The sequence below is a fragment of the Myzus persicae genome, unplaced genomic scaffold (assembly GCF_001856785.1).
Source record: "Myzus persicae strain clone G006 unplaced genomic scaffold, MPER_G0061.0, whole genome shotgun sequence".
Classification (NCBI taxonomy): Eukaryota; Metazoa; Arthropoda; class Insecta; order Hemiptera; family Aphididae; genus Myzus; species Myzus persicae.
In genome coordinates, this window is record NW_019104188.1 from 73,272 (window position 1) to 98,503 (window position 25,232).

Sequence of the window (25,232 nt, forward strand, 5' to 3'; positions counted from 1 at the left end):
ACATTCCACAAGTAATACGTTTGTAAATGAATGCAAAGTTGTACATTATAATTAATATTATTGTTTACTTAAAAATCATTGATATCAAGACGAATTACAATATACAATTAACGTATGAATAAATAATGTTTTTACTGACTAAAATGTGGGATCTTATAGTATTTATATTTTATTTGCATTATTACTTACCTATTATTAATAATTTATTTTTCTATTACTATACAATAAGTTGAATATTTTTTTCAAAAACATCGCATTTATTTTATAATAATCGCTAAATCAATTTATTAAATTATTTAGGTTTTTATCAACTTATAAGTCAAATTAATATCCAGGAGCGGACTAGCCTACTGGTCTACATCTCTGTAGGATAGCAGAGGTTTGTAGTGTTTGTACGACGTGGCTCGGGATTTTCATTCAAAAGATCAGATAATCTATAATTAAGGGATAGCAGATTTTACATCTTTATTGTACTCAACTGTAGTTTTTAAATTTGATCATAGAATACTGGTTTAGCTCATCATTTATTATAATGTCTTCTGAAAAGAAAGCCTTAGGAAATGTTGATTTGCTTTGACATTCTCAACAAATTCTCAATGTTATTTTATAAATTACTATCAATATTCAGTAACATTATTTTATTTTTATTAAATTATTATCATTTGGTAGTTTTAGTATTTTAAGTCACACTTAACTACTGTTTTAATGAAATAGGTTTTAATTATATGGGGCGATAATGTATTGACTTGTTCCATTATATAGTAATGTTGGAACGTAGTTACCAACATTTTCATGTATTTCTTAGAATAATTACTTTTGAATCACCTATAAACAATTAACTAAAACCGTTACTATGTATTTCTAAATATTTCTATAAATCCAACTTATGAGGAACCTTTTATAATATGTTCAAGCTATTTCACCAATTACATTTTTTATTAAGGAAATAAAAGCTTAAATTATTCATGAAAAATTGAACATTTCATTGTGTATTGAAAATTATATTTGAAGTAAAAGTGGTATCTTAAATTGTATATGATTAATATTTATTGTATTATAACAAAATATCAAAAATCAATTTAGGAGAAATCGTTATTGTATTTTTGAATATCCAATGTCATCTAACAAATATATATATATATAACATATGTATACACCTACTACCTACAACATATTGTACAATGATAACCAATACATTCATCACCCCGTCTATGATCTGAAAAAAATGTTTTCGCTATACCTTTATAGTTTTAATATATAGAGTGTTATATAATACTTTTTTTCGGTGAGAATATTAATACAAATGAGGCTGGGGATAAAAAAAAAGTGCCAAGCACACCTAGCACATTTTTTGAAACAAGGCATGTGACGTAATTTAAATATTTGTGTATAAACATTATTTCCAAATTAGAATGAATAGTAAAAGAAACAGAAAAAAAATGTTGTTTCTTCCACCAATAAGTAACTCCTGTTAGTAAATACTAAATAGGTAGCTATTGCATACACAATTTGGATATATCGCAAGCTAATAATTAAGTGAAGGGATCGGTAGAACTGTACTATTAAAGGACATTGCACTTTGAAACATTTTTAAATTGAAAATCAATTTTTTAATACTATTTGAAACATTCTAGCTACATAAAAATAGTATCACACAAAGAGGCAGGTGTCCTATTCAGATCTGCAGGTTAGGTTTGCACTCGTCTGCTTACCGATAAAAGAGCTACAGTTCATGGATTGGCAGTAAACCATTAAACACAATTCAATGCATACATAATTAATATAACATTAGCTCTAAGGAAATAGTTTTGGGGGCCAAAAGTCTAAATGGTTCGTAAAGGCTTAAAAAAATAAATTTATTTATAGTATAATTAAGTATAACGGTATTAGTTAGCAAAATAAAAATTATTAAAAACACTCTTAAAATAATTGACAAGGCTCTATTAAAAAGCTTTACAGTAAATTGTTTTTCTTTGATACAAGAATTTCAAGTTATTTTTCAGTTAAATTTGTTGATCAATTTTAAAATGATAAAAAAAGACTCATTTTATCCAGATTGTTGGGTTCGAATGGTTTATCAATTAGTAAAAACAATGATTATACCAGTTTGATTGTGACACCATGAACTTTTCAAACAGTAAGTAAGAAAAAGTGTTATACGATTCTAGAATTAATATTTTATCGAGTTTATAGCTGATTATGAATTTATGAACATCATAATATAATTATGCCCTAATAATACTAGGTAGGTATACATATACTTATAGTAACATAATATACTTAACTTGTCACATGTTGCATAGTTTTCTTTATAAACATCACAATTCAAAATTATAAGAATGCTGAAAAACACGGTGTATCTGTATTCAGATGGTTGGTACGATACTTTTAACTTTCAATAAGAATGACATTTATTTTCATTAATACTGATGTACGTAATCAGATATACTCATTGCCCATATAAGCACTAGAGGGCAACGTTAAATGTCAATAATAATCAACCCTTTTTACACACAGATGACAGACGGTGCTATAATGTTGGGTCTCCACAACAAATATCGCCCAAACCAACAAAAATATAATTTTCTTTTAAAGATATTTTCTTTTAGGATACTCTCATCTTAAATATATATTTTTTGAAGGATTTATTTTTACTTCAGCGTATTTTTGTTTAGTGAACAGCTGAACAGCCAAAGAAGGTAATATTCTAATATTAGATATCTAATATTTATACGAATTATCGTACCTGCGAATCCTATTCCGACTTAATTTAATTATCCATATTGCATTTGTAATTTTTGTTATTTGGTTCAAGCTCATTAAAAATATTTTATGAAAAAGATCTTCAAATACGATGTATATTGTATCTTCGAATTTTACAAAAAAAAAACAAACATATAAAAATACTCTTGCAGGGCTGATTACACTTCAATCGACATATTGCATTTCGTACCTAGTTATGGATTACAAAAACTATCGACATGAATGCAAGTAATATATCTACCAAGTTATAAAATATCAATATTATAATATTTTATCTGCACTTAAGTTTAAAATCTATTTAACGCCCACACTGTCACGCATAATAATTATATACTCGTATTATGCAAGAAAAGAAAGTCATTAACTAATGAAATGAATTAAAGTTAGTATGTAAAATGATTGGGGCTCGGATTCAAATGCCTTTCCAACATAATAATTCCTTTAAAAAATGATCAAATTTTATTCATAGGCACACAACTATGCAATCGATAGAAAAATGACGGTTTAACTTTTAATATTTTTTAACACTTCTTTATCTTAACTAAGCTAACAATAATTTAAAAATTAAGTACTAAACTTAGGCACGCTCAACAAATCAAAAGTATGTATATTGAAAATAAATGCGATCATATGTATCTCCAGCTGACCTTTTAGTTGTTATTTCTTTGAGTTCCTGTTATCGCATTCATGTGTGCAGAACTATTTACATTAATTGGGAAGCATGAAAAATACCTAACGAAAACAATATCTCTTGATAAAATTGTTTGAACTTCCTAATGAACACTAAAAGCTCGAAAAATGTTTTAATATATGAACTGAAGCATAATAAAATGATCTGAAAATGTTAAGAACTTCTCTAAAAATGGATAACGAATAATGTACTTTGAATATATTTTTCAGGAGCGGTGAATTCGAATTGAATCCAACTAAAAAAAAAAAACAATTTTGATGTCTAGAGTTTTTGAGTGGTGATTCTAATATTAGTTTATCTGAACTGCATCAAGTCCTAACTATTGTTATGATATTTACTATTCGTGTATTACCTTATTCAACTACAAAGACAGTGACATTAAATTATTAAATTGAAAAATATTGAACAATGAATTAAAAAGAAAAGCAAAAGACAATATTGGTGAAAGACCATCTAAACTTTTATCTACATATCGAGCCTAACCTATGCCTAACCTAACCTAACCTAACCTTAATGTAATTATAAAATATTTAGGTGGGCTTATACCTAGTAGGTATCTATACCATATGTCTATATTTATCTATATTAAATTACATACCTAAGAGTTTCACCGGTATATTGTTCAAATCCTGTTGAAAGAATCTCAAAAACGAGTTGGGGAGCCAATCAGCAGTGTCCGATTCCTCATTGCTCACGTGCAAAGACGAATCTATCATTTTTGGCCGTTAAGACAAACATACTACGAGTCATCGGAACATCGCGTGAAGTTGGCAGAATAGGCGGTTCTTATGTAATAGTCACGGCGACGGGCAGTGGAAATAATACTATAATTATCTTCTTAGAATGAACCAAATTAAACTTAAGTGTAAAAGCTATTGAAAACCTAAACTTTTTTCGGCGGAATGACAATTAGTAATAATAATAACGACGATGACGACATTAACGACAACGACAAACGTCGCGTACAATGGATTCGTGAACACTGACGAAGCGCCGCAGCCACCCCTACGAGAAAGCCGCGGGTCGTTGGGGGGCGGCGATCAAAAGATAGGGTGCGCTTGAGTCTTTGTGCGTAAACATCGGTCGGCGGTGCAGGAGGAAAACCTGCGGCGGTGGTAGGGGGATCGATAAGCGGCGGCAACGGGGCCCGGCCAGGCGGCGAGCGCTGCCATTCGTGACTGCCGGCCACACCCAGGGACACGTCGGCGGGCGACGGGCACCGCCCCGAATTTCCCCATATCCAGTCGACCCGTAACCACCATCTCCGCTTCCGTCGTCCCAGTTCGACGAGTTTTCCCACCGGGGCCTGGTAGCAGTGACAGGTAATCCGAGAAAAGTCTGCAGAGGACAGGCGGGGCAAGTGTACGTACCTGCACCGCACCGTAGGAGAGTGGAGTTTCAACTTGTAAGGCGATTTTAAGGAGTGTAAAAAAAAGGAAAAAAGGGGGAAATGAAAAAACAAGAATAGCGCGATAGGTTAGGTTAGGAAGGATGCATAGCCGTGCCATAGGAACGAGAGGGAAAAAAATGATATCCACCCAAAGTCTGGTACATAACGTATATATGTATTATATATGTACAAGCCCGATAAACGGACTTATTCTGCTATAAAGCCGTAAAAGATAAAGCGCGTGTGCGAGAGAAACGTGTACAAAGGTATAGTGAAAAAGCCGAAGTTCGGCGAGGGGCTTTCGTATTCCGCCCTCGCCGCCCGTAGTACAGTCGTGGTGCGAGGAGGTGTACCTATACACCAACACCATAGTAATATACTGATGCGGGTAATACACCGCTGTCTGTCGTGGGTTACTGGGTTCCTATAATTTGACGTATAAACGCCACAGCCGTGACTGCTGAAATTCTATATAATATGACGTATGTTTAGGTGGGTAGGAGTATTCGTAAGCAAACAGAGAACTCTCTAGTACAAAATGAAATTCTTTTTTTTTCATTATTTTCCATCGAAACGGTTTCCTGTCAATTATATAATATATTTATTCTTAGGTATAATATAATAATATAACATATATCTAACTGCAGACCATATTTTGGTCATATTAAAATGTTAAATGGGCTGGTGCTTATTTAAAATAAGCAATATACCATTACGAAGTAATATATATTACTCATTTGCTCATTAGTAAATACGAGACATTTTAAAATTTTTTTTATGTACGGCCAAGAACATACTATCTTATACATCTAAAAATTACTGAATACCTAAACTTAAATGTTTATCTGTTTTTAATATTCTATAGTTTTAATGTTTAATAATATTTTTTGATCGATGTATATCTAGTTACATAGGTACATACAGTTTATAGTTAATTATTATCCATTTTTATATTTAGAATCGTAAAGTTAATTGAAAACTGTATGTTTATCTTTGGTATTACATTAATTAAAATATTTCCAACCAAATAAAATTCAAAAAAAACTTAATAATTACACATATATATAAATCGAATTATCGGTTTGAATTGTTGTAAAAAATATTATCTATGTAATGAATGATTGACAAATTTAAATTGATTAACAATAATTTCAACACTTTGTGAATATTAGCTTTTTCATAACTACTTGAAAGTGTCTACATAATAATAAAAAAACATATGATTACGTTAATTGCTATATTTCCTTGTAAATTAATTTATTTTAAACTTTTAAGCTGATACAATTTAGCATAGTTAATATCATTATTAACGTGTTATTTCCTATAGAGAAGCCAATGAATACACTGCTATAATTTTTAAGTGATTTTTATTTTCTAGTCTAAGAAAAACATACTGATGTTAAGTTATATCATTGAAATATAAACTATATTAATACAAAGTAGGTAGGGATATTTTAGATCATTTATAAATTGTTATATGACATGTGTTGTAAGTTATAACCAGGGTTAGACACTTCTTGCATTTACATATTTGTTTGTAGTACATTAAAATAATAAACTATCTATTAAATACTTAAAGGAATTCAATTCCAAACGTTTTTAATGCATCGCCGATACCCAAGTGATAATAATAATCTGGTAGTAGAATAGTATATCTTAATTTAAGTTGATATTGTATTAATTGTAAAATTGTATCTCTTATCTTAATTAATTATAGACACACCAACAATACCTGCAGGGTGATCTAAGAGTATAATGGAAATAATTAAGTCTGTGTCGAATTTTAGTTGCAAGCGGCGTGCGGCTTCAGTAAGTGCGTGCAATGAAGTAGCCATGGGAGCAGAATAGCCATGTAAAATGTATTATAACAGTAAAGTACATCAGAAAAAAAATTATTATTTTCGTTTTAAGTATATATATTTTTTAATGTTAAGGTTATAAATTAGTGTGTAATTTCATTATAATTTTTATGTCATAAACGTATATACAACGTATGATAAACTTAAAAATCAAATTTTAAGTCTTCAAAACTGAATTTAAATATTTCATTGTAAAAAACCTTATTCTAAATAATATCAGTTTAAAATTTAATCTATTTTTACGATTCTCTTTTTTCTTTGAGAAGAAAAAAAATGTTCAAATGTGAAATGTTCTTCTGTGTGTTGGGATATACAAATATATGTATTTATGAAAAACTGTAAATATTGATTTTTCAGCTAGAAATATGATTGAAATTATTAAGTGATTTTTGAATATTGTAGGTCCACATTTACATTTGTAATATTTGGCTATAACGTAATGAAATATATGATACTCTAAATACTAATACTAAACGGTTTAAATATAATGATGTTATTTCAAGTTGCTGATGAAATTATAAACTACAGTTTTTTTATATTTAGTTTTAATAATAATTTGTCTAATTAGTCCCAATATTAAAATATTGGTTATATTTAATTTTGTTTTTTTTATTCACTTTGATGTAGGTATTATTTTATCCAAGAAATGTTGGTTCAAAATATAATATTCTCCCATAGACACATATTCAATTAATAAATTAAGTCTGAGACTCAGTTGATACTTGATAGTATATGTCGTTTTGACGTGTTCTATTAAGTAAATTTAATAGCAGGGTTTATTAGCTACAACTACTATTAATAAGCATAACAGAGTGTTGGTATTTAGTTTTTATTGAGATGAGAATAATTAATTGATATTTAAGATAAGAAAAATATCAACTTTATTAGTTGATAAATATATATATTGAGAACTTATTGATTTTATATGTACTCATAAACATAATATGACAAAATTATTATTTTTTTCACCCTAAAAAATATGGTGTGCTGTGCGGGAAAAGAATTATACATCATTTATTGGCATTCTTATACACAATACTTTATTACTATTGAAATCGTGTTTGTGAGTCCTATAATAATATAGTATGAACAATATATTTTATTGTGAAAAAAACGTCATGTAAAAACGGGAAAAACTTTATTAAAAACCCGCTTAAATTAAAAAGTCGTCACTTTCATCACATAGGTAAATGTACAATACTATGTAGGTAACTGAAATTGGCATACCTACGAACAAATATATCTTTCAGCAGCCTGCGTTGTCTACGCCCTACGGTATTACATTTTATAGGTACTATTATACGTACGGCAATTCCTACCTATATAACGCAGACGGCCCCGTCTGCAATTTAAGTAAAATATGCGCTCGGGCGAATTATTTATTTTCTTTTTTCACTCTAGCGAAAGTAAGCCAGTTGAGACTTGAGATGGTTTAATTAAAAAAATAAAATAATTTTTCGCCGAGTCTGCGTGGAAGGCCAACGACTCTGCAAGCAGATACATTATATACGGGTTAATCCATTTAATTGGCTACACTAAATTTCTAAGTGCCGATTTTCGGGTTTTTTGAAAATATAAATTCGTATGAAGTTTGAAGAATTTATATCACTATATTTTTAAAACTGTAATATTATTTTACATCATGTGTTTTAGGTTTTTAATCAACGAATAATTTTAATGTGTCAATCAGAGCAGAATACTTTTTATAAATACGTTGATGTATAAATATTGAGTAAATAGTTTCATTAGGTAGGTAGGTGTTTAAAATTAATATGATTAGGCATAAGTGAACTACAAATTTTGCTATGCAACTCCTTGGTATTTTCTACTAATGCGTTAATGTGTTAAACACAATGAAATGTACATTAATAATAAAATTAAAATAATTTAATTTTTACTATTTTATAATTGTTATTACAAATTATTATTTATTAAATAGCTTCAGACAATAAATTAAAAATTAAAGCCTTTTATTAGTCATTAAGCAAATTAAAACACACAAAAAAACACTGGCCATGATTACAATTTTTACTTAGTAATAATTTAGTTTAGTTATAAATATTTCAGACCATATGTTTTCAGAACCACAAAAATTGAGTTTGAAAATTAATACTGCCATTTACATAAATGTATCACTCTGTATATTTTAAAATGCTGAATGCAGGACAGACTCCATCGGGGGTGTTAATGCGTTTGGTAACTGATAGTTTTTAACAATATTGTCGTGTTAGAGGTACATAATATTATACACTGTGCTTCGCCGCCGCTATTGTCGGAAGCATTAGAGGAATTATATTTTATATTTTATTATTATCATGGCACGACGACAAAAGGGATATGCGCATACAACCGGCAGTGTATATAGCTGCTGCTGCAGTATGGAACCTATTATTGCGACCGACCGATACGACAGATGGCCGCCCGAAAGTCACATTATTTATATTATAGAAACTGCCTTTTTATAATACGTGTTTTTATGACGATTGTCCGAATGCGCTCGATGACGACCGCGGCGGCGATGACTTATGTTTTTATTTATTTGACTATTATTATTATTATTGTTATTTCAATTTTTTTCCCTGTTATATCACTATTGTTATATTATTTATCAAAATTATTACATTAATGGTCGGGGTCTAGGTTTGCGTATACTGTGGCACGTACCCAACGTGCCACCTGTTCATTTTGTATTTGGTCGACCGAATCGAAATCATACTGAAGTAACACGTATACACAACAATGCATTACTTATAAATTATAATATACCTACATGTAAAGTTTAATTACCACGAATCACAAAATTATTACGTAGGATAATTTATAAATGAATTGGTACATTCTTTATAATGTTGTTACATCAACATTGTTAAGTATAAATAATCTATATACAGGAAACGCCCTCGTTATAGATGTTAACCTATATAATAATTTATTACCGTCTAATACTATTTTGCACGAAATACCTACGTTCATTACGAAAAACATTTTTTTTATATAGTCGATACCTAGTTAATTAATTAAATACTGTTAAATTAAATTAAATCTTTTTAGCAGGTTAAATATATTATTATTTTATGATGTATAATGTACTTATTAAGATTTCAAATAAAATAGAGAATACATTTCATGTTTCATCTGATTATTACATGATACAATTTACTTGTTATTGTTATGTATATTGCAGTATATTCTAGTGAAAACGTTGATAGGTAAATCGTAAATATTCGTTTAATGGTCGTGTATTATTATTAAATAAAATAATGCAAATAAACTATTGTTTGGGCTAAAAACTTAGTAAAAAAATTCAAAAATATTAATAATGAGTATTTACTGATTCAGTGTTATAACATCATGATTAGTATGGTGTATAATTTAGATAGTTTTAAAATGATTCAGCAATTACATAGTATTATAGTGTACCTATCTTAGTTTCAGAACAAGCTGCAGTGAGTGCAATATGCAATTTAATCAAATTGAACAATGATTCGATGATAAATATTACCCCTGCCTATCTAATCACTACCTATATAGATTAGTTCTTCTCATTTGTTCCATATTTTAGATTCTATATTACATATCATATTAATTATTATTGTACGCTCATAATAAGTATGTACCTACCTAATGAGTATTTTTTGGTTATTTTATAGACAACTTAAATTATTAAACAGACATGAAAGTTCAACAATTATTAATAATTAATACTTTTTACTAAGACTCAAATGAAAATGATCTTCTGAATAGCAAAATCTTCTAGCCAGCGTATTCACTCTCATCTTTGAACCCTCATAAATCCCCTTAACCTTTGTACCACAAAAATATATCAGGCAATACTCTAAAAAAGCTTAACAGAAAATTGTGTCTAGAATTAGTCTGTAATGAGCAAAAATCAGTATTTTCTTAAATAAATGACCAGTAGGTAGGTGTACACATGTTATTTTTAACTATGCATCGAGTATTTCTTTATACATATTTTACTTACGCTAGAGTGTACATCACGTGTTAAACAAGTTGAGGTTAAAAATAAAAGTTCAAAACTTTCTTTTTTTTATTTAAGACACCTAGCCTATGAATTTGATCGAATGGGTTGAACTGTGAATCAGCCTTATTTACGATTTGATTATGTTGAATCAAACATTCAAAACAGTACTATTCCGAATTTGTATAGTGTCAAACATAGTTTATTATGGGAAATCAATTCGTGAGTTTTTTGGCTCATAAATAAATCTCAGTTGTATCTCATCCCCATTTTCATCGAAACTTACACCATCTGACATTTTTTGTTCTTAAAACGTTGATAAAAATGATAATAATATCATAAAAATAATAAATAATAAATATTTGATGATAGTAAAACAATAAAAACATTTAGGAAAACATTTAACCTTTTTCAAGCTGTACCCTTATTTAAAATAAAAGTTTAAAAGAATATATAAGTTCCTATATACAAGTATAATGTATATATTATTGAAAACTATTGAAGACATTAAGATTCTAGAGATAATCTAAGATTCTACACCTTGGATTGAGATATTTTCGTTTAAGTCAGTTATAAACGTTTTTAATATTATTCCAGGCTATGGCTAAAATATTGAGAGTTTTTGTATTCTCCATTGGAGAAAAAGAGACAGCAAAGGTTAATGCCATTGTAACGGCGTAACGCCCAACTAATATTGTTCGTTTAATGCCGTAAACTTTTTATGTGGAAAGCACAGTTTCTACAATGGTCATCTAGGTCAACCAAAATGTAATCATAAACTTGTGTGCTGTTTTAGAGGGTGCTCGACAACAATAATACCAGCAGGAAGTCTTACACAAAGTGAATTAGTGTATACCTATAAAAGAAGTGATCGAAAAAAAAAGTTGAAAAAGAAAATGATGCATAATGATAAAAGATTATAATGCGGATATAAACCGTAGGATAATTTCACAGTTTAATCCCCAAGAGAAAAGCTCGGTGGAATTGTCGGTGGTGCGCGGGAACCGGGACAGGTCGCGTGCACGGTTAAACCCCAAGAGTGCCCGATGGCTGATATCCATCAAACCTAATTATTATTTGCGCTTAGGATCGGTTTGGCACGTGATTCGAAAACAGTTATTCTTCATTCTTCCTCTTTCTCTTGTTTTTTTCCATCCCCTGGTTTGCTTTTCTACGGCTGTGGCCACGGCAGCACTCGTCTGCCTTGGGCGGGTGTACCAAATTGAATTATCGAACGTGGTTCGTAACACAAACCAGGGAAAGAGTAATGGGAAGCACACGCGCAAAATCGTTTTGCGACATCAAAGCGGTTGTTGTTGATCACGCATTGAGTATAATGTAGTATAAATTTAGATAAAATATTATCTCTAAATTTAAAAAATATGTTCTACTGTTCACTTATCTAAACATTATTTAAATGTGCTATGCTTCTCTACTTCCAATATACATTGAGATAATTAATTCAATTTAATTATTATATTATTTAATATTTACTCATTGAAATTATATGGAAATATGTGAAGTTTTTTTTGTTGGGATGGAATGGTTATTGATTATGTAATATATTATTTTTATTTATGACGTTTATGAAGGTTTATGGAGGTTCCCGAAAGAGTTGTTGATTTTTTATTGGCGATTTAGGCACTCATATTTATAAACAGTAGTAATAGTATAGGTAGGTACATGTAACATGTTTAACTATTGGAAATCTTACCGTGAGTTTAATTTTTATATTTGTAATAAACTCCTTTACACGTGACTAAAATGTGTACTTAATATAAAATTAGTACAGAATAAATAATGTTCACGTGCAAAGTTATCTTGTATACTAAAAAATATATACAATTAAAATTGTCTTTGATATTTATTTATTAATTCAAATTTCAAACCTATACAAATATACACTATCAAAATTAAAATATTTTCTGTAATAGGTACCTCAGATTTCTCTTCCGCGTGCACAGTAGGCACCAAGTGTATCAATGAGGTAACTATAGTAGGTAACTAAGCGAATGCAAGTATTAGTAATGCTAAATATTATAGAATATCCATACGAGTAGGTATGTACCTACAATAAACTTTATGCATAATTTTAATTAGACACAAATTATTTCCAATCTGGGTACCTATTTAATATTTCAATCTAAAATTATTTTTAAACCAAAGAAATCTATAGTATTTATTATTTTTTTAAATGTTTTATTTTGCGGAAAAAGATCTAATCGAAATATAGTTCAACAAATAACTCAAGGAGAGGAGGGGGAATAAACATTCACCCGGAAAAAAACCATGATGACAGATGATTCAGTAATAAAAATAAAGTATCAACACATACAGTGAATGCCACGGGCTATTGAATTCTATTGATTCATTTCAAATTGTTAAATTGACTAACAAATAACATTTATGTGTACGGCGAACAATATATACTAAAATGCACTTAAATGTATTGTGGCTAATAATTTAATATCAGGATTTTTGAATTTTTAAATAGTTGTTTTAATATCATAAAAGTAGGTACCAACTGAATAATTTTGTATTTGGTTCATATTTATCAATTCATGTATTATTTAATCAAAGCATTCTATGAATTATAACTAATGCAAAAAGTTGGTTTTGATATTTAACACAAAGCTAAGAGCTCTTGTAATTGAAAACATATTAATATATTATGTTCAATAAAAAAAACAAAAAATAAAGTTAGAATCAAATTCCATACATTTTTATTATCTATTAGTCTTAAGAATACATTTCTTTCATAAAATTATATATTTTATATTTCCACTACCTATTAGCTAACGCGTATAAATTATGATTGTTCTCTAAAAAACCATTTGATATTACTTATTATGTTTTAAGACACAATGAAAGAAAATTTTTTAAATTTTTATACTTATTTTTCTATGACAATCTATTAATATTTATCACCGACATTTAATTAATCAAAACTACACGATTGAGTATTGTTTTACGGTGTCTTGGGTAGTAGTATAATATATAATATTGTACGATAAACTTAAAAAACAAAAACAGAAGTCCATAACGTGGACCAGTCATCGTGAAAATTCGTTGTGGTTATTTTTTTTCCCGAGTGGGTTGAAAAGTCTTGGAACGTTCTGTGGAATCAATATCTGTGTGAGGAAAGGGGAGAGGGGCAAAAAACTGGCGATGCGATGACCTAATAAAACGCGACGTACAATAATGCACGGCTATACAAACGCGGTGCGTATAACGCTAAGCATGCCCAATGTCCATTACGAAATTAATGTACACAAAAACGACGGCACGTACACCATATAATATTATAGTACAGCAAGGCCACCTACAACATACGTGCGTACATATTTTTTTCCCTTTTGTTTCGCCCTTATCGGATGTGTATTATTTTTAGGCGGCGGGTCGTTCGAAAACGTTTACCGCCGTAATATTATAATGTGAGGTTTTTATTTTGTGTTTTATTTTTTCTCATTCCTCGTCGACGTGTTCCGCAGAACGCGTGCGGTTCACGTGCTGCCTGCCCCGACAACAATAGCGTTCTGCCGGTAAACGTCGGCCGACGACTCCCACCGTTATCGAAATTCACCCCAGCCTACTACTGTTACTATATTAATATTTCGTTTTTTATTATTATTATTTCGTTATTATTATTATTATTATCGTATGATATAATTACACGATCGAAAGTCGAGAGGGTGCAAATCTGGGAACGTTAGGTGATGTTCTAGAACCGGAGTATCGATTATACCGCTGTATGATAATATTATTATAGCCGGAGGCGGTTGTGTCGTTTTGCGAATTGTGTCGGAATAGGCGGAGAGAATTTTTTGACGTTTATCTCGACGCCTGTACCATCGCGAAACGTGAAAATTATATAACTGGGAAATCGTGCATTTTCGTAGAGATGTAAAACAATGTGGGCGTTTGTTCTTTATGGCATGCCAGTAAAAAAATCGTTGATTCTCAGAATATTACTAAAAAAACACAACCCCCAGTCCAACAAGGCATCAAAAATATTACACACTTTTTATATGTAATCTAATTGACTTTCTTCGAACGATCCCAAATCAAATACAATTGTTATATTCTAGAATGCAGGAAATGTATTCAAACTTAATTCAAATATAATTATAATTTATACCTAAGTTAAATTCGTTTTTGGCTTAAAGTACACATCACTGGTGTCTGCTTTTGAGTTCATAGAAATCCCTTATTTTAATTAAACTTTTATGTTGATAGTAGTGTACATTATGATTGTAGATTTGGAAATATGACTATTATATAACTAAAATAAAACATTAAAACAATAGAACATATAAACGTTAAATTACACTCAAAATAAAACAATTTCTTAAATAAATATATTTATTGACTATTTCATTGCTTTGTAGTTTCTCACTAGTAATAATTTTATTATATACCCACCTACTTTATTATTAACGTAGTTTTAATATTTTGATTTCTGTGGTCCGTGATTATATATTTTTTGAAATCCATCCCACTTTTAATTTTTTTTTTTAATTGTCCATATGAAAATGATTAAAAGACAGCAGTATTACATTTTAGACATAATTCATAGTTACGTAGGTAGGTGCACGTCATTGCATCAATAATATTATAATTACAAATTTCGAATATTAAGCGAATAATCGAAAAACGGGCATGAGAGTAAGTTGATAGGGTTAAATTACAATGTGTATTTATGACGGGTGTTTATAATATCCCCTAATGTTTTATTTCTAGATCCACCGCTGATTCTCATGACTGATACACAAAAGACTCGAGTGATTTTTTTTATAGAACCATTATCAAAGGGGTCTTTTGTTTCTAACAATAACAGTTTATGTATAACCACTTGTGACCTTAGAATGTTTAAATGCATTGAATAAATATATGCGTTTGTACTTATATAATATTATAGTTTATACTCAGGTTCATTTAGTTAAATAAATGTTAAAATCAGTGTCGTTTTTATTTACAATACATATATTTACTATTTTTTTTCAATAGTATAACAATTTACGATACAATTATAAAATGTTTCATAGTAATCGTCGATACTACTAGTACTCAGTGCTCAGTACTCATGTGCAATAATACAAAAGCAATCAAATCCTTATGAAAAAACAGATTTTTAAGTTAGCTCTAAACAGAAAAGCAATTAAATATTTATAAAAATCAAGATCACAGCTTATTTAAAAGTAGTAAAGTGATTGAGTTCCCCCCGTCTCCAAATGGCAAATGGATGTAGTTTATAATATTCTTTAAATTACCTCCCCCAATGTGTAAATTCTCTACATCGATATTCATCACTTTTTCGGCACTATATCATTACTATAGCCATTCAAATAACGACAGTCATACACAATGGTCCAATTCGCAGCAACCCTATACTGGACCCGCCTAGATTTATAACAGATGGCCTTGTATTTAGAATACCATTTCAATTGTTTAAGTGTTCCATAAATGAATGTCAAATTCACCTCTTTATGTGATTGTACACAGCCATTATTTAAAATATAAAAAAATGTTTTTCAAAACTTCGCAGGTTGATTTGATATATTACATATTTCTGCCAAAAACGATATGTATAAATAAAAAAAAGTGAAGTCGATCTACTACGTTGTTGGGGTCGAGCGTTGAGTAGACCACTGTAAATATGTGTACATTTGAATTTAACCATAGTAAATAAAAGACAATTCAGAGCAACAACAGTCTGACATCCTTTATGTCATCCTAAGGATATTTAACTGTTTATTTATATCCTTATTAGTAATTAATTCTATTTCTAAATATTTCCTTAAGTTATACTGTAGATTAAAAAACAAAAACAAATCACATAATATGATAGATAGTATTTATTATTATTTTATTATTTATTATATACTTATATATCATTACTATACTATAGTATTATTTCATATAATATTACTAACTAATATTAACTTAAGTCAATACCCATGAATTTATCTATTAAAAATAATTGTGCATTATTATGCTGGTGTATTTTATGGATTTTTTGAGTTAGTGCAATGACAAAATATTATGCAGGATCTTGTTTCAAGTTTTTGAACTTTTTGACTAAGCCTCAAAATGTGTATCACCACTTAAGGAAAAAAAATCCTTAACATTTGAAATGCCTATAATTGATCTAAAATTAGTTAAAATATTTTGAAAGAGCTGCATAGTGTAAAGAAAATGTCAAGTTAGGAAAGAGTGGATTGTTGTAAATTTCAATGATTAATATTTTTTGAATAATAATAAAATAATTAATTAGAGGATACATCGTAATTATGCGTTTGAATATTCAACGTCGGAAAACTTCAAGCTCCTAATCACTCAAAAAAAATTAATATGGCTTTCTGTTAACTTTTTTCTTAATTTCCAGTAAAAATGCATGCGAAATCTTGTACTAAGTATTTATATGTTAACATTTTAGAACTAAAAATGTTGTTTATTTTTAACTAAAAAATTATCTGTGAATTTCGTGATTTTGAATAAATTTGTAAGAATTTGAACTTAAAATGATTATAAAAAATGTGTTTACTATCAATTATCCTCAACGCGATAAGAACAAATTATGAGAAATCTTGTTTTAAATTTGAAAACTTTTTAGTTTTTTTTTCTACAGACAAAAATTTATCATACATACGTACCCACATTAAAAATAAACTGAAAAAGGTGAGCAATTTTAAATATATATAAATATGTAGCACAAGGATAAGTAATATTGATAAATTCATATATTATCGAAATACATTAATTTATCCTCCCAAAATCTATGAGGTAAGGTTGTTATGAGGTAATGTACAAGTTATTGAGCACAACTTATCAAAAATGTCAGTCAACACTTTACAACAGTTTTTTTAATAGTTAATTGACCAAAAATGGTATACTTAAAATATTTATAATTATTAAAATGATATAGATATTTATAGAATACAATAAAGTATAAAAATATTCGGTAAACAAGAAATCGTATTAGATAAATGAGTATTCCCGAGTTTGATAAGCTGAAAGTTCTTCCTGAACTTGAATTTCTCATTTTCCTAGTTTATTAGGTCATAATTTAACAGTGCAAACATTTTGAATAATAAATAAATACTAATTATCAATTTATATTTTATTTGTTTATGATTATGACTAACTTTTGAAAAGAAATATTCATATTCTGAAAACTAAACTAATAAGATGGTACCTACAATGAAAACATTTATAAAAACGTTTCACTTTAATATGTATGATTACCTATATTATAATAGAATCTAAAATGAACATGGGGTAAACAAATGAAGAAAAAAATGAGGCCGAATGCATTTACTTAGTGAACATAATATACATTAAATTTCTGTTTAAATTACTATAGTGAAAAAACTCTTGATCAGCAATTTTTGGGGCTTTTATAAATAGGTAGATGTATAATTTTACTGTAAGCAGTAATAATATATTTTGTGGTTTTCTTTTAGTACTTAAACTTGAAGTTTAAATTAAAATCAGAAAAAGAAGGTGATAAACCATTAGCTGGACTTAATTTATATTCTTCTATATGTTTAAAATAATTAAAATGAGTTTATATTATAAGCTGAAACCAGAAAAGACTATTGGTCTTCCGATGTTTTTATTTTTTTTTCTGGTGAAAGTGCTCTAAAAATACTTATTTTGAAACCAACGTACATTAATAAAATGTGTAATATTTATAAGCAAAAAGGTTAGAAAAAAGGTCTATAATTTTTTTTCAAGATTTCAATTTAATAATTTTTTTTTATATCCAATGCTAAGTTTCGCTTGATATTTAAAATTGTTTATTAATCCAAAATATAATTTAGATATAAAATAATGAATTATATTGTTGGTTGTATGGTCTATTAAATTTTTAAATTTTTAAATTGTTAACGATGAAAGGATTATTGAAGTTATTTAATTTGAAAGTTAATTAAAACTTCTCAAATTACTTTTACGTTCATTGCAGAATATATGCAAAAGGTTCCTCCATATGTACCTGATATGAAATAGTCACTATTCATTTGAAAAGTATTTTCCTAAAACTGAAGAAGAAACAATTGAATGCTTTTTATAAAGAATTCTTTCAAACATCTATATCATTATAAATCGTCAAAAAGAAAACTTGATTAAACTTTCATGTTACACAACTTTAAAAAGTAAATTTAAAAGAAAACAGCTTATTAATTTTTGGATATGGACGAATATGAAGACTTTCTGATTGAGTTTCTATGGCGATTTACTAGTACAAAGCTTGTCAAGAAAGCTTTTTTTCGTACATCTTTATCCAAAAATGAGTACAGAAATAAGCTGGATACATCTCCATATTTAGGATTATAACTTATACCATTTGAACAAAACAAGTTCAGGAATCTCATAAACTAAGTCAAATAGTTTTATTTTATTCATTATTTTGTTGTGTGTAAAAAAATATAAAAGTATATTGTAAAAACATTATTACCTTATATTATATTATTGTATCATTATTTTTAATTCTGAGCGGAGATTCTAAACTTTCAAAACGTCTATGCTTGAATAGACTTAAGTCTTTGCGTGTGGTTGCAGCACATAAATACAACTCTGTTTATGACAAATTCCGTGAAGATACGTGGAATTAAACCACAACATATACTCATCTGATAGCTTATTATCAATATACAAATAAAAATTCTATTCAAACTACTGTTTGAAACTACTGCAAGCATATGAACATATAAAGTAAGAAAAAAATTGTAATCTCTATAATATGTGTAGGTGTGTAGATGCTTATATATATATATATATATATAGACGGTGAACTTCTCTTTTTAAAAAGTGGCATCACAGAAACAACAGTACGATACACACACACACACACACAATGTTTTGTATGCGAATTTTATTCTTTCTCGAAAAGAGTGCGCGTTTAAGTGGTGTAATTATCATCTCTGCAGTCGTCGGAACAGAATCGGATTTGGAAACGCGTCACCGCGGTCTGAACGAAGGGTGGGTATCGTTCGTGTCCGTTTATCGATTCGATAAACGCCATACGTATGTGTACTTACGTACAATATGTATATATCGGGAACTCTCATTCACTCTCTCTCTCATTCTGCTGTATACTCATGGGCGGCAGTGGCATCAGTTTGGAGTAGGGTGCGTGCACTGACTCCAGGTGGTGGTAATTGAGGGTAGCAGGGTAGCAGATTATGTGAGCGTATATATGCGTGCCAGATGGTTAAGACGGGTTAGACCAGTAAAGCCACAACGGGGTCTCCCTCGCCGTATAATAATAATATATAAGTGTGCGCGTAGCAGTTGTAGTAGTAGTATACGCTATAATATATTATAATACCATGTATATGTGTGTATATATATATACCTATTATATGTTCATGTTGTGTGTGTGTATGTGTGTGTACGTCGTGTATATTTCAATCAACAAATTAAACGGGCCGACGTGCTCCTCCCACTGTTCACCGAAAAACCGTCCGTCAAACATGATTTATAATAATTATTATTATTTCCTATAAACACGAAGCGATGGATCGCTTGAAAGGCGAAACAAAAATATTTACGTGTTTATATACCTACGACGGGTGGTATAGTATACATCGCTGATTTGTTCGACTGCTGACGAAACTATTTTCGGTGTGTATTAACTATTAATTATTAATACAAATTTGTGTACTATCATTATACGATAATCCATACATAAAGATAATACCACTATGGATCTGGATTATGGTTTTTTTTCATTTTTTATTATTATTTTTTTTTCGTAAAAGTAATTTTCGATGTCGGATCGTTTGTACCGTGCATTCCTCCGCCGCCGCCGCCTCTGCAAACCAACTTTGGTAGCAGCAAATCGAACAATACCCAGAAGTCTTTGTGCGATATTAGTGAAAACCGAAAAGGCTTTCAAATCGATCCGCAAAATATTGTAAACGACGATGAAAACCTAAACATTTCGAAGGCTTCTAAGCCTGTACCCTTGCGTATATCTATAGATGAGACGTACCATCATTATGGAGCTCTTTGGGTATTTATTCTGATTAATACTCATTGTATACTTTTTTTCGTATATATAATATACACTCGCCTCTCCCCCTTTCACTCTTTGTATACATTTTTGCTTAACCACGTAAACTTTTTTCAGTGGCTTTTGTATGCCAACGTATATTGTCGGTATACTCAATTTGTTATGTCCTATGAAATGTTTAACTGCTTATATATATATTTTTTTTTTTGTTCAGCGAATGTTGACGCTATACGAGTTTACTGTGTTTCATTACTTAGAGTATAATATTATTTATTTGGTTTATTATTTAAAAATGTATAATCACAGTAGCGTAAAAAGTCTATGTATTTTATGTTTTTATAAACGGTGCGAGTCATTTGGTCGAAGGTTTAGTGATCGAAAAAAAGCGATCGAAATGTCATGTCATCGAATCTTTTTTTGGTCGAAAAACAGATGATCGAATATTTTATTAATATAGTCGAAATATTTTGTGGTCGAATGGGTTTTTTGGTCGAAGTAAAGATAATGATTATCTTTTCGATTACTTTATCTAGTATTTTTATAGATGTACCTAGCCCATATGAAGGTATATCGTATAGTAGGTACTTAGTGTGTAACGAGTGATGATAGTGTGTACACGACTGTTCAGTACACGTGTGCGGTGTACCTTCCAATAGTGTTTATCATCTGTTCAATATACTTTGGTATTTTATACATATTTTTGCAACAACAGTTAATTTTTTTTATTATATATAAATATGAATATTGATATTGTACCTAGCATCCATGGAGGAATATTATTAAATATAAATAATTTCATATATAAAAAAAACAAAGATTTATTACGTAAAACTGACGGCAAACACGTATTTTATTGGATTTGTGTTAATAAATGTGGTGCAAAAATTCGAACTGTGGAGACAAATGAAAAAAAACATGAACTAGATAAAAATTCAACGTTTTTTCCGGATCAACACTGTCATGCTCCCGATCCTATAGGCTTGGAAGTAAGAAAAATAAAAGAAAAAATTAAAATGAATGCGAAAAATTCAATCGAAGATAAACCATTACAGATCTATCAGAAATCTATTAACGAGTGTTCGACAATTGTTGCTTCCCATGTGAGTAAGAATTCAGTTCAACAAATTAGTAAAACGTCAAAGACGCAATGTAGAAATCTACAATGAACCTAAATCCATTGATGAAATATGCCTAGCCCCAACAATGTGTCAAACACTAAAAGGTGAATTATTTTTAATTAAAAAAAATGAAAATTTGCTATTGTTTACGACGAATGATAACTGTAAATATTTAAGCGAATCTATTTGCTGGTTAGCAGATGGAACATTCAAGGCTTGCCCTCAAATTTTCGAACAAATGTATGTTATTCACGGATCAATTAAACGCGGAACCGATGAAATTTTCGTACCATTAGTATTTGCTCTGATGAATGGTAAAAGTGAAGAGCTATATAATCAAGTATTTTTTTTATTAAATGAATTTTGCCTCGAAAACAATATTAATATTACACAAACTAATGACTTGGAAATAATAACAGACTTTGAAAAAGCGGCCATAAATTCTTTAACTGAAAATTTTCCCCAAGCAACTCATTCAACATGTTTTTTCCATTTATGCCAGAGTATTTATAGAAAAATTCAAAATATTGGGTTATCGACGAAATATGCAAATGATCCTGAGTTCAATCTTCTTGCTAGACATTTACCTGCGATGGCCTTTTTACCAGTTGATAGGGTTTGTATTATATTATTGTAATTTGCATTGATTTTATTTTATTGTATTTTTTTCTATATCTTTACATTTAATATTTAAGGTTCAGGAAGGTTGGGCCATAATCAAACCATTATTTGGGAGCAATGAAGAAGAACAAAGTCTATTAAAGTATTTTGAACATTCATACATAATGGGTAAACAAGTTATGAAAACAAGAGGAAGACCAAGAAGAGAATCAGTTTACACACCTCCACTTTTCCCTCCAGAATTATGGTCTGTAGCTGAAAGGTTATCATCAGGATTGCCCAGGACGACAAATACAGCAGAATCCTGGCATAGAAAATTAAATAGATTAATATCGCCACATCCAGGTTTGTCTGAAATCGACATTATTATTTATCACTAATTATATTATTAATTTTATTATTATTTGTCGTAGGACTGCATAAATTAATCAAAACCTTACAATCTACTCAGAACGAAACTGAAGCAGTAATTGAGATGTTACTTTATGGACGTAGTAATAAAAAAATGAAAATTCAAGTACAATCGCACAATATACGCTTAAAAGAAGTGCAACAAAGACTATTAGCTGATCCGGGTTATGATTTATTAGAGTATTTAAGAGGAATAGCTCAAAATTTAAAGTTTTAATTACTCATTATATTATAATATTTATACTAATACTTATAAGTTATATTTTATAACAAATTTTTTCTACGTTATACTACCTACTTAAATTAATTTTATATTATAATTTATGTTTTTTTTTTTAAAATAATTAACACAAAATATATATTTTTCGACCATGACAAATTTCGATTACATAACATTTCGATCATTTGCATTTTCGATATTATATTTTTCGATCAAGAAAGTGTTCGACCAGATACCTTTTCGGTCACTTTTTTTCGATCACTAGACTTTCGGTCACTAGATTTTCGGCCAGACAACCCCCACCCTTTTATAAATAACCTTACTCGTCGTATTTTTTGCAACATTTAAGTAGTAATATTGTGAAATATGATTTTGCGTTTTCCTCAACACTTTCTTTTTGTGTACAGTTATTTATATATTTGTTGATAAAAGCATACTGATGAACACACAATGTGTTAAACACTAATTAAATAGGTTTTTTAAATTATAATTTTGTCGTTTATATTATAATTGCAGTTCATCATTTTATGCAGTTGTTGATTTTGCGTTCAGATTTATTTGAGTTTTGAAAATTCTAATATTTACACAATAAATAAAATTAATATAATAAAGAAAAGACGGGGGGGAAGTGATAATATAATGATAAAGGAAAGTTAAGGGTTTGCCAATACGCGCAGTTGTTATAAAAAACAAATAAACTTGATAAAAAAATATGATTCCCGAAGGATGGACATTGAAAAGCAAATACTAAAAGTGGAGTACAAAAAATAAACTCTGCAGGATCATAAAAACTAGCCCCTATGTTTATTTGCGGTGAGTATGAATATGAGTAGGAGTATGAGTATGAGTACCATGAGCCGATGGGCAAATACAATTATGCATGGAATTATTTTCGGTTCACAAACAGACACTTGCTTTTAAAGATATACAAATAATATTGAGTGTTGTAAATAGGGTTGAGGAATTATATTATTTGCAGTTTGTTTTAATGAGTACGATTTATAACTAATAAAGAAATACCTATTACAGTATCATGACCTATACATATTTATTTGGTACAGGAAATGCATAATTATTTCTATGGTACCTACTTATAAATATTATTGTTTAACTATATAAATAATATAAAATAAATATATAAATAAATAAATATATATATATATGTGTATATAACATTTTTAATTTTATATTTCTATGAAGGTCAAACAAAGTAGATACGGCTGTGTCCCTGGATACTGTCAATAGTAAACAGTGATACTCGTATATACGTATAAATTATTATATTATTAATTAAATAAAAAAAATGTATTACAATTATCTTTCTTATCTATTTAACCATATATTTATATAAACATCAAAAGATCTAAAATATTTATTTGATATATTATATCAATTTAAGTTCATATAACTCCTCTATACCCAACCCATACATTTAATTATCTCATATAAAATATCTGTGTGCCTACCAACTGTAAAAAAATTTAAAAAATAATATGCTAACTCAGGGATTTTACACATTCTATAATATTTATTTTAATTCGAAAAATGTGCTTTATTAATAAAAACCCAAAAAAGATTTAGGTACTCTAAGTGAAACATTGCTTAGTACCTATTATAAGCATTAAAAAATTGAACATTATCTATAAAACATTTATTTAAAATGTTACGAAACATAGAACCAAGGTGTAATAGATTTTTTCCTTAACTCATACTGCAGTAGGTATCTATGCAAGCAAAAATAAAATATCTTAATAACAGTACCAAAGCACAATTTTATGTTAACGGGTTCTCTAATACTGTATCTTATAAGCGCCTTGAATGTGAATTTAGTTGATTTTAAATTTTATCTTGTATAAAGATATATGTCGATATAACTTATTAATCAAAATTATATGATCTATCGTCCGTGAATGTAATTATCCGAACAAATTTAAATATATTATATTTACTCGGCTTTCGAGACTTTGAATACGTTTTATATAAAAATTCTTTGTGTTGTCATCACCCATTAGTGTTTCTATTTCTATTTGGTTGCTTTGTGTTCTCTTCGTTTACATTATTGATGATTCTACCAAGACCGTTGGACAATTTGTCATATGGGGATCGTGGAGACACGTGTGTTGTTATTGTTTTGCGTTTTAAAGGCGTGAAAGCATGGAAAA

General features: G+C 29.1%; 2 protein-coding genes across 7 annotated transcripts in view; one reads left to right on the forward strand and one right to left on the reverse strand.

Moving 5' to 3' along the window:
• LOC111039743 (LIM/homeobox protein Lhx3) overlaps positions 1 to 25,232 on the reverse strand; it is a 48,852-nt gene that overhangs the window by 7,009 nt on the left and 16,611 nt on the right. Inside the window, exon 1 of one of the 4 annotated variants that reach the window (XR_002605133.1) lies at positions 4,053 to 4,429. The exons of the other annotated variants lie outside the window; for them this stretch is intronic. The gene's annotated coding sequence lies outside the window, so the exon portion shown is untranslated. Of the gene's footprint in view, positions 1 to 4,052; positions 4,430 to 25,232 lie in introns of those variants that run through there. 4 annotated transcript variants of the gene reach the window in all.
• LOC111039744 lies at positions 21,817 to 23,144 on the forward strand. 3 transcript variants are annotated; one of them, XM_022323354.1, is made up of 4 exons: positions 21,817 to 21,922; positions 22,019 to 22,434; positions 22,514 to 22,784; positions 22,853 to 23,136. In XM_022323354.1, exons 1-4 carry the CDS (start codon positions 21,904 to 21,906, stop codon positions 23,065 to 23,067), a joined length of 921 nt encoding a protein of 306 aa, XP_022179046.1. In that variant the 5' UTR covers positions 21,817 to 21,903; the 3' UTR covers positions 23,068 to 23,136. The 3 variants fall into 3 exon arrangements, with proteins under 3 accessions (XP_022179046.1, XP_022179045.1, XP_022179044.1); XM_022323353.1 differs by having other exon boundaries at positions 21,838 to 21,922; positions 21,996 to 22,434; positions 22,853 to 23,140; XM_022323352.1 differs by having other exon boundaries at positions 21,877 to 22,434; positions 22,853 to 23,144.

What these genes read in the sequence shown, in the direction of transcription:
- LOC111039744 (XM_022323352.1), top strand. Translation starts at nt 21,904, where the DNA reads ATGTGTCAAACACTAAAAGGTGAATTATTTTTAATTAAAAAAAATGAA. An exon ending in CCTTTTTACCAGTTGATAGG is followed by an intron (nt 22,435 to 22,513) that starts GTTTGTATTATA and finishes TTAATATTTAAG; the next exon opens with GTTCAGGAAGGTTGGGCCAT. An exon ending in ATTAATATCGCCACATCCAG is followed by an intron (nt 22,785 to 22,852) that starts GTTTGTCTGAAA and finishes TATTTGTCGTAG; the next exon opens with GACTGCATAAATTAATCAAA.